The 21,462-nt window shown below is 41.4% G+C and overlaps 1 protein-coding gene across 2 annotated transcripts in view; it reads left to right on the top strand.

The window, feature by feature from the left end:
* Nucleotides 1-4,865, top strand: part of LOC115155936 (calcitonin gene-related peptide type 1 receptor) — a 55,776-nt gene extending 50,911 nt beyond the window's left edge. For both annotated transcript variants that reach the window (XM_029703035.1, XM_029703034.1), the window contains exons 11-13: nt 549-767; nt 1,544-1,585; nt 3,757-4,865. In XM_029703035.1, the coding sequence (XP_029558895.1) occupies nt 549-767; nt 1,544-1,585; nt 3,757-3,978 (483 nt within the window). In that variant the 3' untranslated portion in view covers nt 3,979-4,865. The remainder of the gene's footprint in view (nt 1-548; nt 768-1,543; nt 1,586-3,756) is intronic.
* Nucleotides 4,866-21,462: the final 16,597 nt, after the last annotated feature.

The raw sequence follows: 21,462 nt of genomic DNA, 5'->3' as shown, positions 1-21,462 counted from the left end.
CACTTTGTTTTTGTTCAACTAGCCCAGGAAACAAATATCTAGATAAGTACTTTCACAGAACTATCCTGTAGGTTGATAGATTCGTGACCCGCCCATTAGTAATTTGGCAGAGCAACGTGCCTTTGGCATTCTAGGAATGACCTGATAAAACCATTGGTCTGACTTCAAAGGAAACCGGACAATCAAGCATCCTCTTGTAGTTTGCAATTATTTTCTGTGGGTCCAATCTGGTATAGAGCTGCATGTCTTATCAGATGTGCTGATGTTTCTTTATTTTGAGGAATTCTGCCTGATTTCTCCTTGTTTAGAGAATTGTAATGAATATTATGTTAATCTGCTCTCCACTAATAAACGTATCCGTGGTTCAGAAACGTATGTATTACCCATAATGCACCATTTTATGACATCAAGAAGTAAACACACTATTGCTAACAGTTGTGAACAGTATTCCTTGTTTTTTATGTATGGTGATTGAGGGTTCTTTGGATAAACATATCCTCTCGATGGCTATATTCTGACAAATTTGACCTCTTTCTATATCCTTCAAGGTGAACCTGTTCTTTCTGTTGAACATTGTGCGTGTCCTGATCACCAAGCTGAAGGTGACCCACCAGGCTGAGTCCAGTCTCTACATGAAGGCGGTGCGCGCCACCCTGATTCTGGTACCTCTCCTGGGGATCCAGTACGTCCTGTTGCCCTACAAACCAGAGGGACGGGTTTCCTCTGAGATCTACGACTACATCATGCACATCTTAATGCATTATCAGGTAAGACTATCTATTCTCTGCTAGTTACCCTAGCTCACATTTGACTATAACATTCTACATTTCTAGGCTTACAGTAATGTATCTTCCATGTTTCCAACCAAGGTTAGGATGACTTTCGTGTATGTTGTGCGTAGTAATTTGGCAGATGTTCTTGTCCAGAGTGACGTACTGTCGGTAAGTGCATGCTAAGGTGTCTGGGGGAGAAAAAGAGAACCATACCCCTTCTGAAGTAAGCAGCAGTAACATTCCCATTGCCACAATAAAACTGAAGTTGTCATCTGTAGCCAACGTCTCTTATTGTGTTCTCTTATTATTGGATTAAGACCAGGTCGGCGCCCTATTAGCCTTTGACTCCCGCGTCTTTATCTCATGGCCTGTTGAAGAAAGTATAAGTCATTGTCTGGGAGGGGAGGAGGAGGGTTGAATGCTGCAACTCATGATGAGGTACAGTCAGTGCCTTCTGGTGCCAGGCTGAATCAGCTCAATAAATAATATATTACAACTCTCTCTCTGCCTCTACTCTCTCTCTCTCTGTACCTCTCTCTCTCTCTCTCTCTATCCCTGCTCTCTCTCTGTATCTCTCTCGCCCTCGTTCTACATGCTCCTAGAAAGGTCCGCTGCCAAAATCCATCAAAGTTGGCAAAATCAGCATTCTGCCCCACGGCTCGACTGTTTTGGGTGTTTGAGAGCTTGAGACATTCTCCCAGGGCATTAAAGCGATGGGTTTATCACCGATAAGCACTGACTGGGCTCCCTTGTTTGCTTTATTTTCTCAGGGTCTGCTGGTAGCCACCATCTTCTGCTTCTTCAACGGAGAGGTAAGATTCTGACCCACATTAATTTCTCAGGTTTTCTGAAATCCCAGATATAGAATTCTAGGTTGGAGGATTCTTTTGCAGCTTATTCACAGGAAATTTGGGGACTGTTTCAAGAATTTTGCGACCCTCTCCTCCCCTGTACATTCTTGTCCTCAGTTCCCTGTGCGATCAAGTCAAGGTTAGGCAACTTCCTCTGTGCAAACCCTCCCCGGGAGGTGACCTGACCTGGGGATGCATCTGGGGAAGTTGCATTTCATGGGAGCTTGTGGGCCTCTGGAGATGATTCTCTCAGATTGAAGATCATTAAAGCATTGGCAGGCATCCAAAGACAGTCACGGGACAGTCCACAGAGTAGTATGAGCAGTGCTGATTTGATTTGATTTATTAGGATCCCCATTAGCCGTCGCCAATAGCGATAGCTAGTCTTACTGGGGTCTGACATATAACGAAAAATACATTACAGACAAAATACTTAGCAATTTACATACATTTAAAAACATTAACGTGTGTGTGTGTGTGTGTGTGTCTGCATCTATCAGTTACACATACAGTTGAAGTCGGAAGTTTACATACACCTTGGGGGGGGGGGGGTTCAGCGATTGTCCCCTGGACAAGAGAGACAGGGCCATTTGCGGTCAGGCCACTATTACCGTTGTGGACTCCTGGTCCATCCAGTCCAAAGACAAGGATAGAGAAAGGGACACCACCCCAGAAAATCTCCAACAAGCAGAGATATGCATAATGAAGAGAAACATTTATGGTTTGAGACTTGTTGCAAATCTGATTTGTCCCCTATATACAGTTGAAGTCAAAAGTTTACATACACCTTAGCCAAATACATTTCAACTCAGTTTTTCACAATTCCTGACATTTAATCCTAGTAAAAAGTCCCTGTCTTAGGTCAGTTAGGATCACCACTTTATTTTAAGAATGTGAATATATCCACATAATTTTTCTTCCTCATGATGCCATCTATTTTGTGAAGTGCACCAGTCCCTCCTGCAGCAAAGCACCCCCACAACATGATGCTGCCACCCCCGTGCTTTACGGTTGGGATTGTGTTCTTCGGCTCGCAAGCCTCCCCCTTTTTCCTCCAAACATAACGATGGTCATTATGGCCAAACAGTTCTATTTTTGTTTCATCCGACCAGATAAAATGTTCTGGGATTGATTTGCACTTTTCGCACCAAAGTACGTTTATCTCTAGGAGACAGAACGTGTCTCCTTCCTGAGCGGTATGACGGCTGCGTGGTCCCATGGTGTTTATACTTGCGTACTATTGTTTGTACAGATGAATGTGGTACCTTCAGGCGTTTGGAAATTGCTCCCAAGGATGAACCAGACTTTTTTTCTGAGGTCTTGGCTGATTTATTTAGATTTCCCCATGATGTCAAGCAAAGAGGCACTGAGTTTGAAGGTAGGCCTCGAAATACATCCACAGGTACACCTCCAATTGACTCAAATGATGTCAATTAGCCTACCAGAAGCTTCTAAAGCCATGACATCATTTTCTGGAATTTTCCAAGCTGTTTGAAGGCACAGTCAACTTAGTGTATGTAAACTTCTGACCCACTGGAGTTGTGATGCGGTGAATTATAAGTGAAATAATCTGTCTGTAAACAATTGTTGGAAAAATGACTTGTATCATGCACAAAGTAGATGGCCTAACCGACTTGCCAAAACTATACTGCGTTAACAAGAAATTTGTGGAGTGGTTGAAAAACGAGTTTTAATGACTCCAACCTAAGTGTATGTAAACTTCCGACTTCAACTGTACATGTCAGTACATACACACAACAAGTAGGTCACATTGGGGAAAGGCTGTGAGGTGTTGCTTTATTTGTTTTTTGAAACCAGGTTTGCTGTTCACTTACGCTATATAAGATGGAAGGGAGTTCTATGCACTCATGGCTCTGCGTAATACTATACGTTTCCTTGAGTTGAGAGTGTTTCTTACCAAATGTGTTATTTGTGTTTGAATTGGGGTTGCTTTATGGAACAGATGAAGTGGTCAAGGGTTAATATGGTAATTGTGAATGCCTGAGAGATGGCCAGGAGGATACATGGACGGTCTTGCAATTAGGGTTCATTCATTACTAGTCATTTATTACTAAATGTATTGATTTATTTTCTGTGTGCTGAATCTTATGGTCGACATCTTGTCTTGGTAGGTGCAAGGGGTTCTGAGGAGACATTGGAACCAGTACCGTATCCAGTTCGGAAGCACCTTCGCCCACTCAGATGCCATGCGGTCTGCCTCGTACACTGCTTCGTCCATCACCGAGGTCCAGGGCTGCTACAGCATCGACAGCAACACAGAACACTTGAACGGCAAGGGGGGCTGCCTCGACATCGAGACCTCCATCTTAAAATCAGAGAACCCGTTCGGCTGAGGATAGGATGACTCTATTTCAGAATGAAGGGGAGGGGTGGGGAAGGGGAGGCTGCAGTTTGTTACTAGGTTTAATGGGTTAACCGAGGGAGGGAAGAAAGAAGGGATAAACAACAAACTTTCGCCCACTTGTATACGCACTGAAACAAAAAAAAGAAACACATTTTGCTACCTTCGATTAACACATTGAAATGGGCACTTAATCGTTTGATCACCTTAGTGAGAATCACTTTTTGCCACCCTTTTTCAAGTATCCATGTATGAAGCTTCTTTGCTGCTTTTCAGAGGAAGCCAAATGTATATATTCTGATAATTTATCTTAAAGCATTAGTGTTAGGCAGTCCTTTTAACATGACTGCACATTAAAAAAAAAATTAAAAGGAGGTTTGACAATCCAAATTAAGATATTATCTGTTTAGATAAAGCCTGGGTGTTTGCCCAAAAGTATTATTTGTGACATGTCAAACCAAGAACCGCCCTTGTCGGCTATTTTTATACACAACAATCTATGCCACTAAGAACTAGGCTGTCTGAGGCTATTATCTGTGTTTCTCTAGCTGAATCTAAGCTCAAGTTAAAGGCAAAGTTACGCAGATAAACAGTACAGTCCCTTTTTGGTAGTTAATAACTTTTGAAAAGGTACATGCTTTACCATTATCAACTATTGTCATTTATGCCAATATCTGTCCTGTACAACTGAATGTTACTTCAATTATGAAGTTTGGTTCTGGCACTGTTTTAAATCTTTGGAATAATTATTTATAGGTTAAACCTTACATTCCCCTCAGTGACAAACAGTATGCCTATAAAACATTGTGTTCTCTATATGTCTGGCACATACTGTATGTTCATATATTCTAAATTCCATAAAATTGCCACTGTTCACTATCGGAATCATTCATGTGAATTTCACTACTTTTTAAATGATTGTTTTCATCCAAATGCTGGAAATAACTCACAATCAGATTATGTAAAGTATGTGGACACCCCTTCAAATGAGTGGATTTGGCTATTTCAGCCACAGCTGTTGCTGACAGGTGTATACAATCGAGCATACAGCCATGCAATCTCCATAGACAAACATTTGCAGTAGAATGGCCCGTACTGAAGAACTCAGTGACTTTCAGCGTCGCACCGTCATAGGATGCCGCCTTTCCAAAAAGTCAGTTCGTCAAATTTCTGCCCAGCTAGAGCTGCCCCGGTCAACTGTAAGTGCTGTTATTGTGAAGTGGAAGTGTCTCGGAGCAACAACGGCTCAGTCGCAAAGTTGTAGGCCACACAAGCTCACAGAACGGGACTGCTGAGGGCTGAAGCCCTTTGCGAGTAAAAATTGTCTGTCCTCGGTTGTGACACTCACAACCGAGTTCCAAACTACCTCTGGAAGCAACGTCAGCACAAGAACGGTTCGTCGGGAGCTTCATGAAATGGGTTTCTATGGCTGAGCAGACACACACAAGCCGAAGATCACCATGTGCAATGCCAAGCGTCGGCTGGAGTGGTGTAAAGCTCACCACCATTGGACACTGGAGCAGTCGAAACACGTTCGCTGGAGTGATAAATCAGACTTCACCATCTGGCAGTACGACGGACAAATCTGGGTTTTGTGGATGCCAGGAGAACGCCACCGGCCAGAATGCATAGTGCCAACTGTGAAGTTAGGTGGAGAAGGAACCATGTTTTTCTTGGTTCAGGCTAGGCCCCTTAGTTCCAGTGAAGGGAAATCTTAACACTACAGCATACAATGACATTCTAGACGAATCTGTGCTTCCAACTTTGTGCCAACAACTTTGGGAAGGCCCTTTCCTGTTTCAGCATGACAATGCCCCTGCGCACAAAGTGAGATCCATACTGAAAATGTTTGTCAAGATCAATGTGGAAGAACTTGACTGGCCTTAACAGAGCCCTGACTTCAACCCCATCGAACACCTTTGGGATGAATTGGAATGCCAACTGCGAGCCAGGCCTAATTGCCCAACCTCACTAATGCTCTTGTGGCTAAATGGGAGCAAGTCCCCGCAACAATGTTCCAACATCTAGTGGAAAGCCTTCCCAGAAGAGTGGAGGGTGGACCAGCTACATATTAATGCCCATGATTTTGGAATGAGATGTTTGACGAGCAGGTGTCCACATACTTTTGCATGTTGTAAATCTTGCAGTGCAGAAGTGCAATTAAGGTGAGTGCTTTATGTACATATACTGTATATATTTACGCAGTATTTATGGGTGTATGCGAGGCATTGAAATATGAAGCAGCTGTCATATAAAAGTGTGTGGGAGGTTGTCAGCAGGAAGTTGTTTGTTTTTTACCATTTTGATGCTTTTACTGATCATTAGCCATTGGACTGACATTCAAATGAATTGTCTCTGCCATTTCTGCTAGCTTTCCACAAGGGTACAAACAAATCCATTCCTCCATTTTGCCAGTGCACTCTGATGGAGGGTGAAGGATGCCTGAATTGCATCTGTAAATTCCTAACAAGGAAAGTTGTTTTGGCCGTCCCATTTGAGTTTGTAGGAAGAGGAACAGGCATCTACCACTGGAACATTATTCAATCATAATCATACAGTGACTGTTGGTAACTAAACAGATACTATTACACAGCACAAGTGTGTGTGTGTGTGTGTGTGTGTGTGTGTGTGTGTGTGTGTGTGTGTGTGTGTGTGTGTGTGTGTGTGTGTGTGTGTGTGTGTGTGTGTGTGTGTGTAGTGTGGCATGGAGACAGGAAGACATGTCAATACCAACTCTCTGATACATCTCTATATTAGCTACCTGTACTTCTGGCAAGTAAATTCCATGCATCCTGTTTCGTAACATTTGTCAGAATGTGACGTGGACTGCAGGACAGTTTCTTATTAAAGAACTTAATGATATCTTAAAACTGTATTCAAAGGTGTTTTCATATTAGACGACTTTGACATTTGAAGTTGCACTTACTACGAAGAAAAGTATTTTCAAGGATAATGTCTGTATTGTATGTTAAAAATGTACTGTGTGTATATATATTTGGAAGTCTACACACCCTGTGTCCACTCTACTGTATGAGTGTAATTTGTATGTGTTTTATTCTTTGGATGTGAAAATATATATTTGTGAAACATTTATTTTTCTTTGTTATTTTTTAGAAGACATTACTAGCACTTGTTTATATTCTCTATTTCAACAGAAAAAATAAGATAGACTGACTTTTTTTAATTTAATAAGAAAGTCACATAATGTCAAGGTATTGGGACGTGGAATCTACGTGAAAAATACATTGGATTTAAAAACAAATATCAATGTTAACTATTGTTTTAACATTTCAACATAGACAAACCTTATATGTTGAATTTGTATCTTTAAAACAATGTCAGATTTTCAATGTTATATCCACTATCAGAAAAATAAAAAAATAGGTTGGGCAGCATCTCCTACTGGAGAATTGATATATCTACAGCAAATCTTTTGCCTCCCATACAGGGTTTTAACCAAGCCCAACCTTGCTTAAGCTAAAATATTTGTCAGTACCTATTACCAATGTGCTATCATGAGAATTATTGTTGAGAGTTCTCCACTTAAAAACGAAATAGATTCACTGTTGCTATCGAAGTCATTCCAAAGGGTAGGTTTAACAGAGCAAATGAAATGTGGCCATACTCTCATTCATATATCATCAATATAGCATTGGCGAAGTCATCAACAGCTATTGTTACAATTCAACACAAAATTCACCTAAAAATAGACAATAGAATAGGCCTAGGATTTCAAGCTCTGGTTGATTTTAAAATGTAATAATATTTACTGTAGTGATATTCAATTGTGTTTGGTTGTCAATGCATCCAAACCAAGGGCTTGGGGCTATAAGGTTCTATCTCCAGTTTGTCAACATTGAATTATTGGCATAGACTTGTTCTGTTTAATGGTCTCTGCCTATATAGTACTAGAAATACCCAAATTCATGTTAAGTTCAAAAGAATACAATATACAAATTGCTGACACTATTCAAACCAATGAGGGTTCTGAACTTTAAAGCCAATTTTCGCAGAATCATTAAAATATCCTAAACTCTCGAAGTATAAATGTTTGAAGGAGAGGTATCTTCTGCTTGGATAGTTCCATCTGTGCCACTGACCTAGTCTGTCTTTAATTACAGTTTGTCTACAAATTAATATTTGATATGTTGGATTCACGTCTCCATCTCAACAAAAAATGTAAGTTAATGAATAGGACTAAATCAAATTAAACTTTATTTAAAGTCCATTTAAAGTTTGATTTGATTTAGTCCTATTCTTTAACTTAGAGTTTTGTCATGACCATACTGTTTATGAGTTAACTATAGATTGTTGAAGAAACCAACAAAAAAGCAGAACAATTCACTTAAAGAATGGACACTTGAATAGGTGATGTGACAAACAGAGCGTGCTTGACAAATGGAGAACAAGTGCCTTGCCCACTACCCACAGGCTATTGTTTCACTGTATGTTTTATTGTACCTAGAGGAGTTGTGGGGGCTTCAACAACTTGGGCATGCGTCATTCTTTCTTTTTATGCCTACGGTAAAAATGGACTATTATGTGCTATTGACAGTTTTGAGCTAGTCAGTATTGGATTGTGCCAAAGGCAATAGATAGATTTGAAGCATCACACTAACCAATCCAATCCAGTACTGTATGCAACTGTATACACTTTTTATTAGCATCCGCCTAGTAAGTCATTGAGGACACATTTTATTTCCCAATAACTTACTGGTTGTTATTTCAGTTATTTACAAATAGGATATGAATACAAGCCAAATGGAAGTCTAACAGTCAACTTAGTATACCTCATGAGTTACAAAATGGTTCTCTGAACCTTATTTCTGTGGCAGACCATGCACTTGCTACAAATTATTCTAATTAGCTTTTTGAAACCGTCTCATCAATGTAAGTTCCAGATGAAATCACTCTGCACAAGCACTGAGCATTGTCAAGCCGTTTCCTTGTATGTGTTCTCTCTTTCCATGCCTCGGGTATAATCAATCAAGCGTGGAAAGAGAAGAAAATACACTGATTGTCATATAGGTTTGCAATACAAAACCTGAATGATAATCAATATTATGATCAATTGAACTTCACTGTGTGTGTGTGTGTGTGTGTGTGTGTGTGTGTGTGTGTGTGTGTGTGTGTGTGTGTGTGTGTGTGTGTGTGTGTGTGTGTGTGTGTGTGTGTGTGTGTGTGTGTGTGTGTGTGTGTGCGCATCTGTGTGTGCGTCTGTGTACACGTTTTACTATATTTGTGAGTACCAAAAGAATAGTAAACCAATTAAATTCCGAGAATGTAGGATATTTTAATGGTCATCACTTGTAAAAAGGCACATTTTTACTTAGTGGTTACGTTTATGTTTTGGGTTAGAATTAGGGTTAGAATCACTCTGCTAGAAAGGGTTAATCTTCATTACACAAATAGTTATCTGAGGAGTTCAACAGTTCAACACCTTCCTACACAGACCTGGGTTCAAACACCATTTGAAATCATTTCAAATACTATAGCTGGGCTTGATTTGAGCTTGCCTGATGCAGTGGGACCAATAGAATAGTCACAAAAATGCAAACACCGCCCATCTGGCTCTCACGGCAGGCTAAAGCAAGTGCTGCAATTATTTGAAAGATTTCAAAAAGTATTTAAAGCCATGTCTGCTACTACTGTAGCTTTAAGTTATTCTACCAAAATGGCAAAAGAGATGTATTCACCACCAATCCCTTTCAATATCACACGTTATCCAATTATAACTCCCCTATACAGTTAGGTTACTGCTGGTTGACTGGCCACAACTAGCTGGAGTTGACAGCTGGAATTTCAAATGACCGTTTGTGAGATTTTTGCATGGGAGGGGAAACTAAGGCATTATTCATCACTTCCTTGTGCGTTCACACCAGTCCAAAATTGAAGGTTTTTAGACCTTTATTTTAAATGGCCGCATAAAGCAAAAGGTTCTACAGTATATTGCCTGAGAGAGAACACTTTCGTGTCAGTCCAATGCTCCTGCTGCTAACTTGTCTTCCTGCAGAATGACCTGAATATAGCAGGGCTGCCACACCGATGGTTGGTTATAGCAGGACAAGGTTGACTTTGGGCCACTGTCACCTGCGCTTAGCTTCAAAATGTGACGGTAACAGGCGTTACACAAACCACAACTACAGGCTCAGTGTAGATGACTCCCTGCTCTTCAAACCACATAGGTACATACAGTACAAATCATTTTGCTGTTAAATAATTCTCCAAAATGTTCTATTTAACTCAACAAATTCTGTTTCAGTGACTCAGATACCCACAGACAGAACGATGCGTGGGATGAGATTTGGTACAACGAACACAGTTCTCAGCACCCCATTCTTTTGTTGCATGTTTGCTCTACCTCATGACATTTCAAATGTGTTCCTCTTGGAAGAGATAATTTCCCTGTATTAATCCTCCAGGTGAACAAAACGATGTGTCCTCCAACAGCCCAATTTTAAGCCGCAACATCAAGAAATTGGTCGAGACCCATCGACAGGTCTTCAGCCACAGCCTGGGATATACTGATGCATAATGCACAAAGTAGGCTTGCTTTTGATAGGTACAGTACAGTAAAGGGAGGAGATGCACCTTTGACTGTGTTGTTAATGATAGCCGACATGTTTAAAACAGACGCAAAGCATGTGTTGCACTGCTGCTGAAACAGCCAAAAAAACACATGCATCCAGTGCAACCAAATGGCAAAATGCTGGCCTCATCCCATCCAACTTCCTACTGTTCTCAGTGCACTCCTTTTGAAGGCTGTTTTCATCCTGCTATGAGTGCCAGTGAAATGTGTCAAAGAGCCACGGTTCTCCCCTCGTGGATCAGTGCTCTGATTCTCCCATGGCTCACTAACGAGCCTTGATCGCTGGGTGCAATGAGTGAAAGGGGAAAAAGAGACATCCAGAGGAGTGGAAATGTCTGTGGAGCTGTGCATTGGAGACTGTCTCTGACCTTTATGGTACCACTGACATGTCTGTTAAATATTGCCTAGGATTAAGAGTATATATTTGGGGTCTTTGGAGATGACGGGACACGAGGAAATAGTATTGACAGATTGTGTGGTTCATTCTTGAATATCAAATAAATCCACTGCAGTTAATTTTATTTTTATTTTATTTATTTTTTTATTTCACCTTTATTTAACCAGGTAGGCAAGTTGAGAACAAGTTCTCATTTACAATTGCGACCTGGCCAAGATAAAGCAAAGCAGTTCGACAACATACAAAAACACAGAGTTACACATGGAGTAAAACAACATACAATCAATGATGCAGTAGAAAAGAATAAGACTATATACAATGTGAGCAAATGATGTGAGATAAGGGAAGTAAAGGCAAAAAAATGCCATGGTGGCAAAGTAAATAAAGTATGGCAAGAAAAACACTGGAATGGTAGATTTGTAGTTTGAAGAAAGTTCAAAGTTAAAATATAAATAATATGGTGCAAAGGAGCAAAAAAAATAAAATAAATAAATACAGTAGGGGAAGAGGTAGTAGTTTGGGCTAAATTAAAGATGGGCTATGTACAGGTGCAGAGATCTGTGAGCTGCTCTGACAGCTGGTGCTTAAAGCTAGTGAGGGAGATAAGTGTTTCCAGTTTCAGAGATTTTTGTAGTTCGTTCCAGTCATTGGCAGCTGAGAACTGCAAGGAGAGACGACCAAAGGAGGAGTTGGCTTTAGGGGTGACCAGAGAGATATACCTGCTGGAGCGCGTGCTACAGGTGGGTGCTGCTATGGTGACCAGTGAGCGGAGATAAGGGGGGACTTTACCTAGCAGGGTCTTGTAGATGACCTGGAGCCAATGTGTTTGGCGACGATTATGAAGCGAAGGCCAGCCAACGAGAGCGTACAGGTCGCAGTGGTGGGTAGTATATGGGGCTTTGGTGACAAAACGGATGGCACTGTGATAGACTGCATCCAGCTTGTTGAGTAGGGTATTGGAGGCTATTTTGTAAATGACGTCGCCGAAGTCGAGGATTGGTAGGATGGTCAGTTTTACGAGGGTATGTTTGGCAGCATGAGTGAAGGATGCTTTGTTGCGAAATAGGAAGCCAATTCTAGATTTCACTTTGGATTGGAGATGATTGATGTGAGTCTGGAAGGAGAGTTTACAGTCTAACCAGACACCTAGGTATTTGTAGTTGTCCACAAATTCTAAGTTAGAACCGTCCAGAGAAGTGATGCTGGACATGCGGGCAGGTGCAGAAAGCGATCGGTTGAAGAGCATGCATTTAGTTTTACTTGTGTTTAGGAGCAGTTGGAGACCACGGAAGGAGAGTTGAATGGCATTGAAGCTCGTCTGGAGGGTTGTTAACACAGTGTCCAAAGAAGGGCCAGAAGTATACAGAATGGTGTCGTCTGCGTAGAGGTGGATCAGAGATTCACCAGCAGCAAGAGCGACATCATTTATGTATACAGAGAAAAGAGTTGGCCCAAGAATTGAACCCTGTGGTACCCCCATAGAGACTGCCAGAGGTCCAGACAGTAGGCCCTCCGATTTGACACACTGAACTCTGTCAGAGAAGTAGTTGGTGAACCAGGCGACGCAATCGTTTGAGAAACCAAGGCTACTGAGTCTGCCGATGAGGATGTGGTGATTAACAGAGTCAAAAGCTTTGGCCAGGTCAATGAATACGGCAACACAGTATTGTTTCTTATCGATGGCGGTTACGATGTCGTTTAGGACCTTGAGCGTGGCTGAGGTGCACCCATGACCAGCTCTGAAACCAGATTGCATAGCGGAGAGGGTGCGGTGGGTTTCGAAATGGTCAGTAATCTGTTTGTTGACTTGGCTTTCGAAGACCTTAGAAAGGCAGGGTAGGATGGATATAGGTCTGTAGCAATTTGGGTCAAGAGTGTCACCTCCTTTGAAGAGGGGGATGACAGCAGCTGCTTTCCAATCTATGGGAATCTCAGACGACACGAAAGAGAGGTTGAACAGGCTAGTAATAGGGGTTGCAATAATTTCGGCAGATAATTTTAGAAAGAAAGGGTCCAGATTGTCAAGCCCAGCTGATTTGTAGGGGTCCAGATTTTGCAGCTCTTTCAGAACATCAGCTGAATGGATTTGGGAGAAGGAGAAATGGGGGAGGCTTGGGCGAGTAGCTGTGGGGGGTGCAGTGCTGTTGAATGCAGTAGGGGTAGTTAGGTGGAAAGCATGGCCAGCCGTAGAAAAATGCTTAATGTGGAACTTGAGGCTTGAGATGTTGATTGCATGCTATAGAGACCTTTTATTTTCAAGATGAAAGTAGTGCAAAACCTGTTTCGATGACTTGCGTCCTTTTGTATCATTTTAACATAAACAAACATTCTATTTTAGAAAATGATGTTTAACTGAAAGACAAGCCAAAACAAACGAAAAAATACAGGACCATATATAAAACAAGATGCCTGGTTACAAGTCAGTTAGGAGATGATCTAACTAGGCATGGCCTCTTCATGTGCATGGTGATTAGTAGTTAATGATAGACTGACCTTCCTATATACTCTGGCCTGACAGACATTAACCTGTCGACGATTGGCCAAACCAAACACATGATCTCATGAGAAAACCAACCGCCGGTGTCCTCCATCAACAATCGGGCAACACCATAACGGCGGTGCCAGGAAAACCCAGTGTTTATGGTCTGGCCACCACTTAAGTGAGGATAACGGAGAGCGGTCCAACCCTACTGAGACTCAGGATGACATCATCTATTGAAGAGTGGTGAAACGTGTTCAGTAAAATGCCATCAATCACTTTTGACACACCATAAAGACGATGGCTTTAAAACCCTAGAAGTAGAGGAATTTTCCTTATTTTGCTTTGTCTAATTTTGGAAAATGTATTCTACTAAAGTCCCTTTTGTACATGGACACAGTGGAACACAGAGGACAAACCATGAGTTTGATTTTATGCAACACGTCTAAGAAGGTCCTGACCTGCTCAGGCTCTTGAGAGCTGCAAGGCAGGAAACACAGGATAGGAAGGAGCCAACTTGTATGCTTTTCTTATCTAATCACCCCCTCTCTATGATAGAAGAGGAAATGGGGTGAAGGAAGGGTCTCTGCTCAATAAGAACAATTACAAAGGCTTGTGCTGATAGCTCCAATGTATCCTTAGGAACTGAGCCAACTTTCTATTGAGAGAAAGGTCTGTTTACTTGCGGAACTTTGGAAATGGTTATCTGCAAAGTGAACAAGACTTTTTTGATCAAGAACGACAATCGCCGGCTTGAGTGCAACTGGACTTCAGCAACTGTTGGACTAATGATTGGCTGATCTAGCCATTATGTAAGCAGGGTTGAGAGGTTTTGTAAGGACACATTAAACCCCCCCAAGGTCGATGTCTGCACCCCTGCGGAAATCGAATTAGCATAATAATTAAGAAAGCATAGATATCTGTTAAAGCTACAGTTTAAGCTATGTTTTTTAACATTTAAGCTATGTTTTTAAAACATTTAAGCTATGTTTTTTTGCATTAGATGCATCTCAACCCACCGCCTATGTAACACTTCCGCATCTGCGGTGAAAGGTGACAGAGCTAGAGCGATGTTTGTCAGACCATGAGACATCCTGAAAGTCAGTCATCTCACAAAATCGTCTGTATCATCTGAACAGTTTGGCCTACAAAGTACCCCCACAGGTATGAAGTCGGTATAGCCGATCTGCCAACTTCTGTATGTAGCAATCAAACAGTTGGGCTACACACTAATATGGACCCTCTGTGTGAAGGTTAGACTCTCACGAACACGTACATGTCAGTTGATTTGCTCTAGGATGCCCACAGGCCTCCTAAGACTCATCTGAAGGACCTCCGGTACCAGTTGAAAACATTTATGGAAGTATACAGTATATGGAGACTGTTAACTGACAAAAATAAGGGGTTAAATGTAAAATGCTAAATAACGTTAAAACTAAAATACAGAATGTTTCCTGATCTTTCATATATCTTTCAGATATACTTCTGGGGGGACTGTTGTTCATTGTAGTAAATCTATTATTCTGAGCATTTGTATGGGCTAATAGCAGTAAGGCCAAAAATAATTTTTCATCAAATAATTTGTATATATTTTTTTATACTTCAAGGGATCTTAACATTCAAAATTAAATAGCTAAATGATCCTTGGTATGACCTTTTTAAAACAATTCCACATAGTACCTCCCCCCCCCTCCGCCGGCTAAGACACAACTTAGACTCTTATGGGTTAATGGACTCAATAGCTCTCCCTCTAATTGGTTGTGTCTGGAATGGTATAGAAGAGAGTGAATGGTATAGATCAGAACCCTCACAAACCAAATCAATCACCAATTGGCTGATAATATGTATTCCTAAGTGTTGGACCTTTTGAAGTAAACCAAACAGAGATGGTAACCCTGAACCTAATAAGAGAAGCTGCTGTACTCCTAATACATTTACTTTCAAATTACAATCCACCTCACACATTTCTGAACAACATCTCTTGGCGGAGGATGGTTTTGTCAATTGAGTTTCCTTTTTATTTCCACCTGCTTTATCAATGCAGTTGGATCAACGTGGGGGCACTCTTGGTGGTCGTGGTGTTGTTTACTGGTTGACCGTGGTTTTCTGGGAAGAGTCTCTCTCTTTCTCGTTACTCCCCTCACAGGGCCCCCCCGAAAACACAACAGGGACAGGAGCTGATATTTGAGAGGGTGTTCGGTCGTCACCCCTCTGTCCCTTTGCAGGGGTCACAGCTGCGAAGAGGAGTCAGGTTGGTCGGATTTGTCTTTCCGTGCCTTGGGAAATACCGAAGGGGGATTTGGCGTGAGGTGACCAAGGCAATGCACACTTTGTTTGTCATTTCACAGAGCAGTTATACTAACACTGTCTGTTATCTGAATCAGTTGGCAGGTCACATACATGTATTATATTGCAGTGCCCTTATAAAAGAGGTAATGACATAAACAAAGTGTTGTCATATCACAAGTGTTGTGCTTTCGTGTGTTATTGTGATGGCTGTTGCAAATTTCTAACACGCCACAGATTGTTAAAGCAGTGTCAACTGCCTTGTATGTCCCTCTGGATTGAGCGTCTGCTAAATTACTCAAATGTAAATGTAATGTAAATGAAACACTATAAGGACACATTCACCCAGGCACAGTTTAACTAAATTGAAGAGCATCAGTTCCTCCCCTGAAATAAAAATACATTGAAATGACAAGATCAGGCCTGGATGCTTCCCTCATCCCCGGAGGTCGGACCAGCACCATGAATAAATAAAAGCACAAATAAGAGCATTATCTTTGTGAGCATGCTCTGAAGGCTGGAGCCTAGTTAGGCTGTTTGCTGAGCAATCAATGGCAATTCTTCTAATGGCTTTGGCTGCCAAACAACACGCTGCCCATTTGTCCTCTTAAAAAGAAAAGGAATGAGAATGGTAATGAAATATCTGTAGAGGATTACACTTGGAAGCCCAACAATTAGAGTGTCCCAAATAGTTGTGTCCCCCAACCAGTATGTTTGACCTGCACACCCACTGTAATAATTCATGCCTAACGAGGCCCTTTATTACCACGTCCGATGCTATTTGCGTAAACCACCTGATGGTGCCAACCATCTGTTGAGATCTGACCAAGAGAAGTTCTGAAGCAGTGGCCAACCTGCGTCAGCCCGAAAGTTTCTTGAGGACTGTAAGTCTTAAGAGCCTGGCGCGCAAAGACAGGTCTATCGTAACGGAGGCCCCGTCAACAGAACATGAGAATTGAAGGATAAAGTATTGCCTTTTATTGTGTTACAAAGTGGGATTCAAATGGATTTAATTGTAATTTTTCGTCAACCATCTACACAAAATAGTCTGTAATGTAAAAAAAATTCATAACTAAAATAGAAGCATTGCATAAGTATTCAACCCCTTTGTTTAGGCAATCCTAAATTTAAGCCAGTGGTGGAAAAAGTACCTAATACTTGTCATACTTGAGTAAAGGTAAAGATAGTAAAAGTCCCCCAGTAAAATACTACTTGAGGGTAAATATACATAAGTATCAAAAGTAAATGTAATTGCTAAAATATACTTAAGTATCAAAAGTAAAAGTATAAATCATTTCAAATTCCTTATGTTAAGCAAACCAGACAGCACCATTTTCTTGTTTATTATTTTATTTACAGATAGTCAGGGGCACACTCCAACACTCAGACATAATTTACAAACAAAGCATGTGTGTTTGGTGAGTCCGCCAGATCAGAGGCAGTAGGGACGCCCAGGGATGTTCTCTTGATAAGTGCATGAATTAGACCATTTTCCTGTCCTGCTAAGCATTTAAAGTGTAACGAGTACTTTTGGGTGTCAGGGAAAATGTATAAAGTACATTATGTCCATTAGGAATGTAGTGAAGTAAAAGTAAAAGTTGTCACAAATATAAATAGTAAAGTTAAGTACAGATACCCCCGAAACTACTTGAGTAGTACTTTAAAGTATTTTTACTTTTACACCACTGAATTTGGCTTAACAAATCACATAATACGTTACATGGACACACTCTGTGTGAAATAATAGGGGTTGATATGATTTTTGAATGACTAACCCTTCCTCTGTCCCTCATACATCCAACATGTGTAAGGTTCCTCAGTCTAGTATGGAATTTCAATCACAGATTCAAGTACAAAGACCAGGGAACTATTCGAAAGCCTCACAAAGAAGGGCAGTGATTGGTAGATGGGTAACAATAACAAATCAATAACAAATCAGGGATGTTACCATTAGGCCGTTGATGATTTTAAAACAGCTACAGAGTTCAATGTCTACAACATTGTAGTGACTCCACAATAATGACCTAAATGACACAGTGAAAAGAACGATACAAATATTTGGGGAATTTAAAAAACATTTCCTGTGAATCAACCGCAAGTTACTGGCTAATGTGCTGCCAGTAATTTACTGCAATTCAGTACCACGCCCACAGAATACAATATCATATTGTAATTTTGTTGCGACAAAAACCTTTTGTGGGTGCATGGTGTTGTTGTGGCTCATTAACACATTTTGAGGTGTGCCTTGTTGGAGGCTATACTTGTTGCGCCCGTTAGTGAGAGTGCTGTAACAATTTAAGTGATATGTGGTAGTAGATGCCCAGCAATTGAATGTATATATGGGACAAATCAGAGTGGCAACAAGTCTCAAACCGTAAATGGTTTCTCTTCATTGTGCATATCTCTGTTTGGTGGAGATTTTCTGGGATGGTGTCCCTTTCTCTATCCTTGTCTTTGGACTGGATGGACCAGGAGTCCGCAATGGTAATAGTGGCTTGACCTCGAATGGCCCTGTCTCTCTTGTCCAGAGGACAATCGCCGGAAGGACTGGAGAAGATGGAAAGGTAACCAGACCCCCCCCCCCAAGCATCCAGAACTAGTGCTGGACCAGCTGCCTGAGGAAAAGACAACGGACTGCTGCCGAGATGAGCCTTTCTTTTTCCCCATCTACCCTGCTCAGGCCACCACCAACTAGACCAGGACCAGCAGACCGCCAACCCCCCGGAGCAGACCAGACAGTATTAGCACCAGCACAAGAGGCAAGGAGGAAGGAGATTACAGGGGAGTGCCTCCATTGACCTATGGGTCACAGGTTTCCAGGTGTGTCTGCTCACTGCTCACACTTCCTCCCCCTCCAGGACCGGAACAGAGACCAAGACCAGAACCAGGAACTATTCATCACCACACCAGAACAGGCATGGCGGAAGGACCAAAGATCTAGACGTACGCCCAGAGCGAGCAGGCCAGAGAGGAGTACCATCACTGACCTCCGGGTCCAGGGCTTCCAGATCCATCACCAGTCCCAGCACCAAACCAGATCCCGGTTTCCAGCACCAGACCACCAGGAAAGGCATGGAAGAGGGACCAGATGAGACCTTCACCTAGAGCTGGCAGTCCACAGTGGAGTACTACCACTGACCCCTGGGGCTCCCTTATGTGTCGGCTTGCTCCTCAGGTTGTACTTCCTCCTCGCTACAGATCCCGACCCAGAACCTGCAGCAGCCCCAGTTCCCAGTTCCCTCTTCCCGGTTCCTGTTTCCTGGTCCACGGTACCAGCACCAGATCCAGCACTACCCCTGGTCTCCAGTCCCGGTACCACCATGACTTCCAGTCCCGAACCAAGCACCAGCATCAACCCAGTTTTCTCCCTGCCCCAGCCCCAACACCAGCACCAACCCTGGACACAGTGCCGACCAACCACAAGTGCCACCTCCATCCAGCAACTGCCAGTCCAGATCCCACCCCTTCAATAACACAAAGACACAGACACATTGTGGACTGACTGACTGACAGACTGATTGACTGTCGGAATTATTCTCCCGATTTGTTTTGTTTTTTGATTGTTTTGTTTATGCTTTTGGTTGATTAGATGGCCATTTGGTTTGCCTAATTTGAATTGATTGCTTATTGTTTTGAATCATTTATTATTTTGAATGTTAAAATAATGTTCATTGAATTTTAAGTTTACATTTTATCTGTAAGATCATTTTTTTACCAAATAAAAGGTAATGAACAGTCAAAATCAAAAATCAGGGCATTCAAACTTCTTGCGCTTCAAGGCACAGAGCAGAGCTGTTGTGAAGGATGTTGTCAACGAAGTGAGTTTGTGTTTATACAAGACCGACCAACCGCCTGCCCCAACTTACCGTCAATCAATCATGTCAATGTGGAGCTACACGGAGCTACACGGAGCCCTTCTGCATTGTTACAAAAATTGGGAGGCGTACAATTGGATCACATCCTCCAAATGGAGCTTCCGGACAGAGCCTCCGGACAGCATTTCCGGATCAAGCATAAATCAGCTATGAGTCTCTCTGGACAAGAGCGTCTCCTAAATTACCAAAATGTAAACGTTAAAATGAACATTTGCAAAGCACACTGCTGGGTATTCTTCAAATGACCTCTGCCCTCAAACTATTTGCATTTTGATCAAATCTGGCCATGTTTGGGGGCAGAGGTCATTAGTGCTCATTTTTACATTTACATTTTGGTAATTTAGCAGACACTCTTATCCAGAGAAACTTACAGTCAATGTATTAAACTAAGGTAAGTAAGAATGTACTGTACCACATTCATAGTAAGTAAAAAAACGACATTATTGTTACCGAGAAGATTGTAGTTAAGCGTGCTACTTGCAAGTATATTTGGATTAGAAAATACAAAATACATGTGTTCTAATTAAACTCTTACGAAGTAAGCAGCATGAATTATAGTTCAGGCCAGTGAAAAACAGATGACAAAATAGGTATAGAAATACCTAGTGATGGGAAACCAAGGCTTTCTGAAGGCTTCGGTGCTTTCGCCAAATTGTTCTGGAACACTCTGTGACGCTACGAAGAGTTGTTGGCTTTAGTAGCCTATAATCAGTTGGAATACCAGGTCTACATCTTACATCATACTTCCCTATTTTGCATTCAAGTTTACTGTTTTTCAAAAACGTAATCTATGGCAATATTTAGGATGCTTAAGACAGAAGCTTATACTATACTAAATAAAAATAAATTATTTGAGCAACAGTGCAGAAGGTGTGGATCAAAAAATTATAATTCAAAACAGAGTGTCTTCAATGGTTTTCAACCTCATACCCTCAAGACCCTGAATGTTCGGTAGTTCCCTACTCTACCTGCTAAGCTACCTGTCAGGTTAAACTATATGTACAAAATCCTAACTCTATTTTTAAGTATGGTGTCCAGTAGAGGTAAGCTTGGAATCGAAGAAAGCACTGGAATCACGGCAAAATCAGTGGGATCTCGTATTTGCAACACACGGTTTGAAAAAGCATGTGATCAAATGACGCTTCGGATGTCATTGATGACGTACTTCTGATAAAGTGATACACACATCGGCACACTGCTTTGAAGTTAGCTGCTTAGCGATTTCAAAGCATGCCTCGGAGTTCCGGTATCAAACGTAATATCACTCGAAATACCTATATCAAATACATGTAACAGAAATACTGCCCGTCGTTGGCACTAGCTACCTGAATTTTAAATCTGCAACAGTTTACTAACCATTGTGTTTCCAGTAATGTACTGTAAATTCTAGAAATACAGCATGTTACTGTAGTCAGGTGTTCCAAGTAATATGCTGTACAGTGGTGTTACATTAAAGGTCCTGTAAATTTACAGTAATCTTGACAGAACTTGAAGAAAGAAAACAAAAAAATAATCGGCAAATATTGCACAATTCAGGTGCGCAAATCACTGATAGACTTACCCAATAAGACTCACAGCTCCATTCGATGCCAAATGTTTTTCTAACATGTATTGACCCAGGGAGCTGAATACTTATGCAACAACTATATTTTATAGTTATTTAATATCTATTCATATTTTTTATTTTATTGAATCTTTCTTCCACTTTGACATTACAGAGTATTTTGTGTAGATTGTTGACAAAAAAATTACAACTAAATCAATTTTAATCCCACTTTGTAATAATAAAATCTGAATAAATCCAAGGGGTCTGAATACTTTTGCAAGGCACTGTAGCTCTCGTGTGTGGG

Source organism: Salmo trutta, chromosome 20 (assembly GCF_901001165.1).
Source record: "Salmo trutta chromosome 20, fSalTru1.1, whole genome shotgun sequence".
Taxonomy (NCBI): domain Eukaryota; kingdom Metazoa; phylum Chordata; class Actinopteri; order Salmoniformes; family Salmonidae; genus Salmo; species Salmo trutta.
The sequence above is the reverse complement of the archived record's forward strand: the minus strand, read 5'-3'. Positions and strand labels throughout refer to the sequence as shown.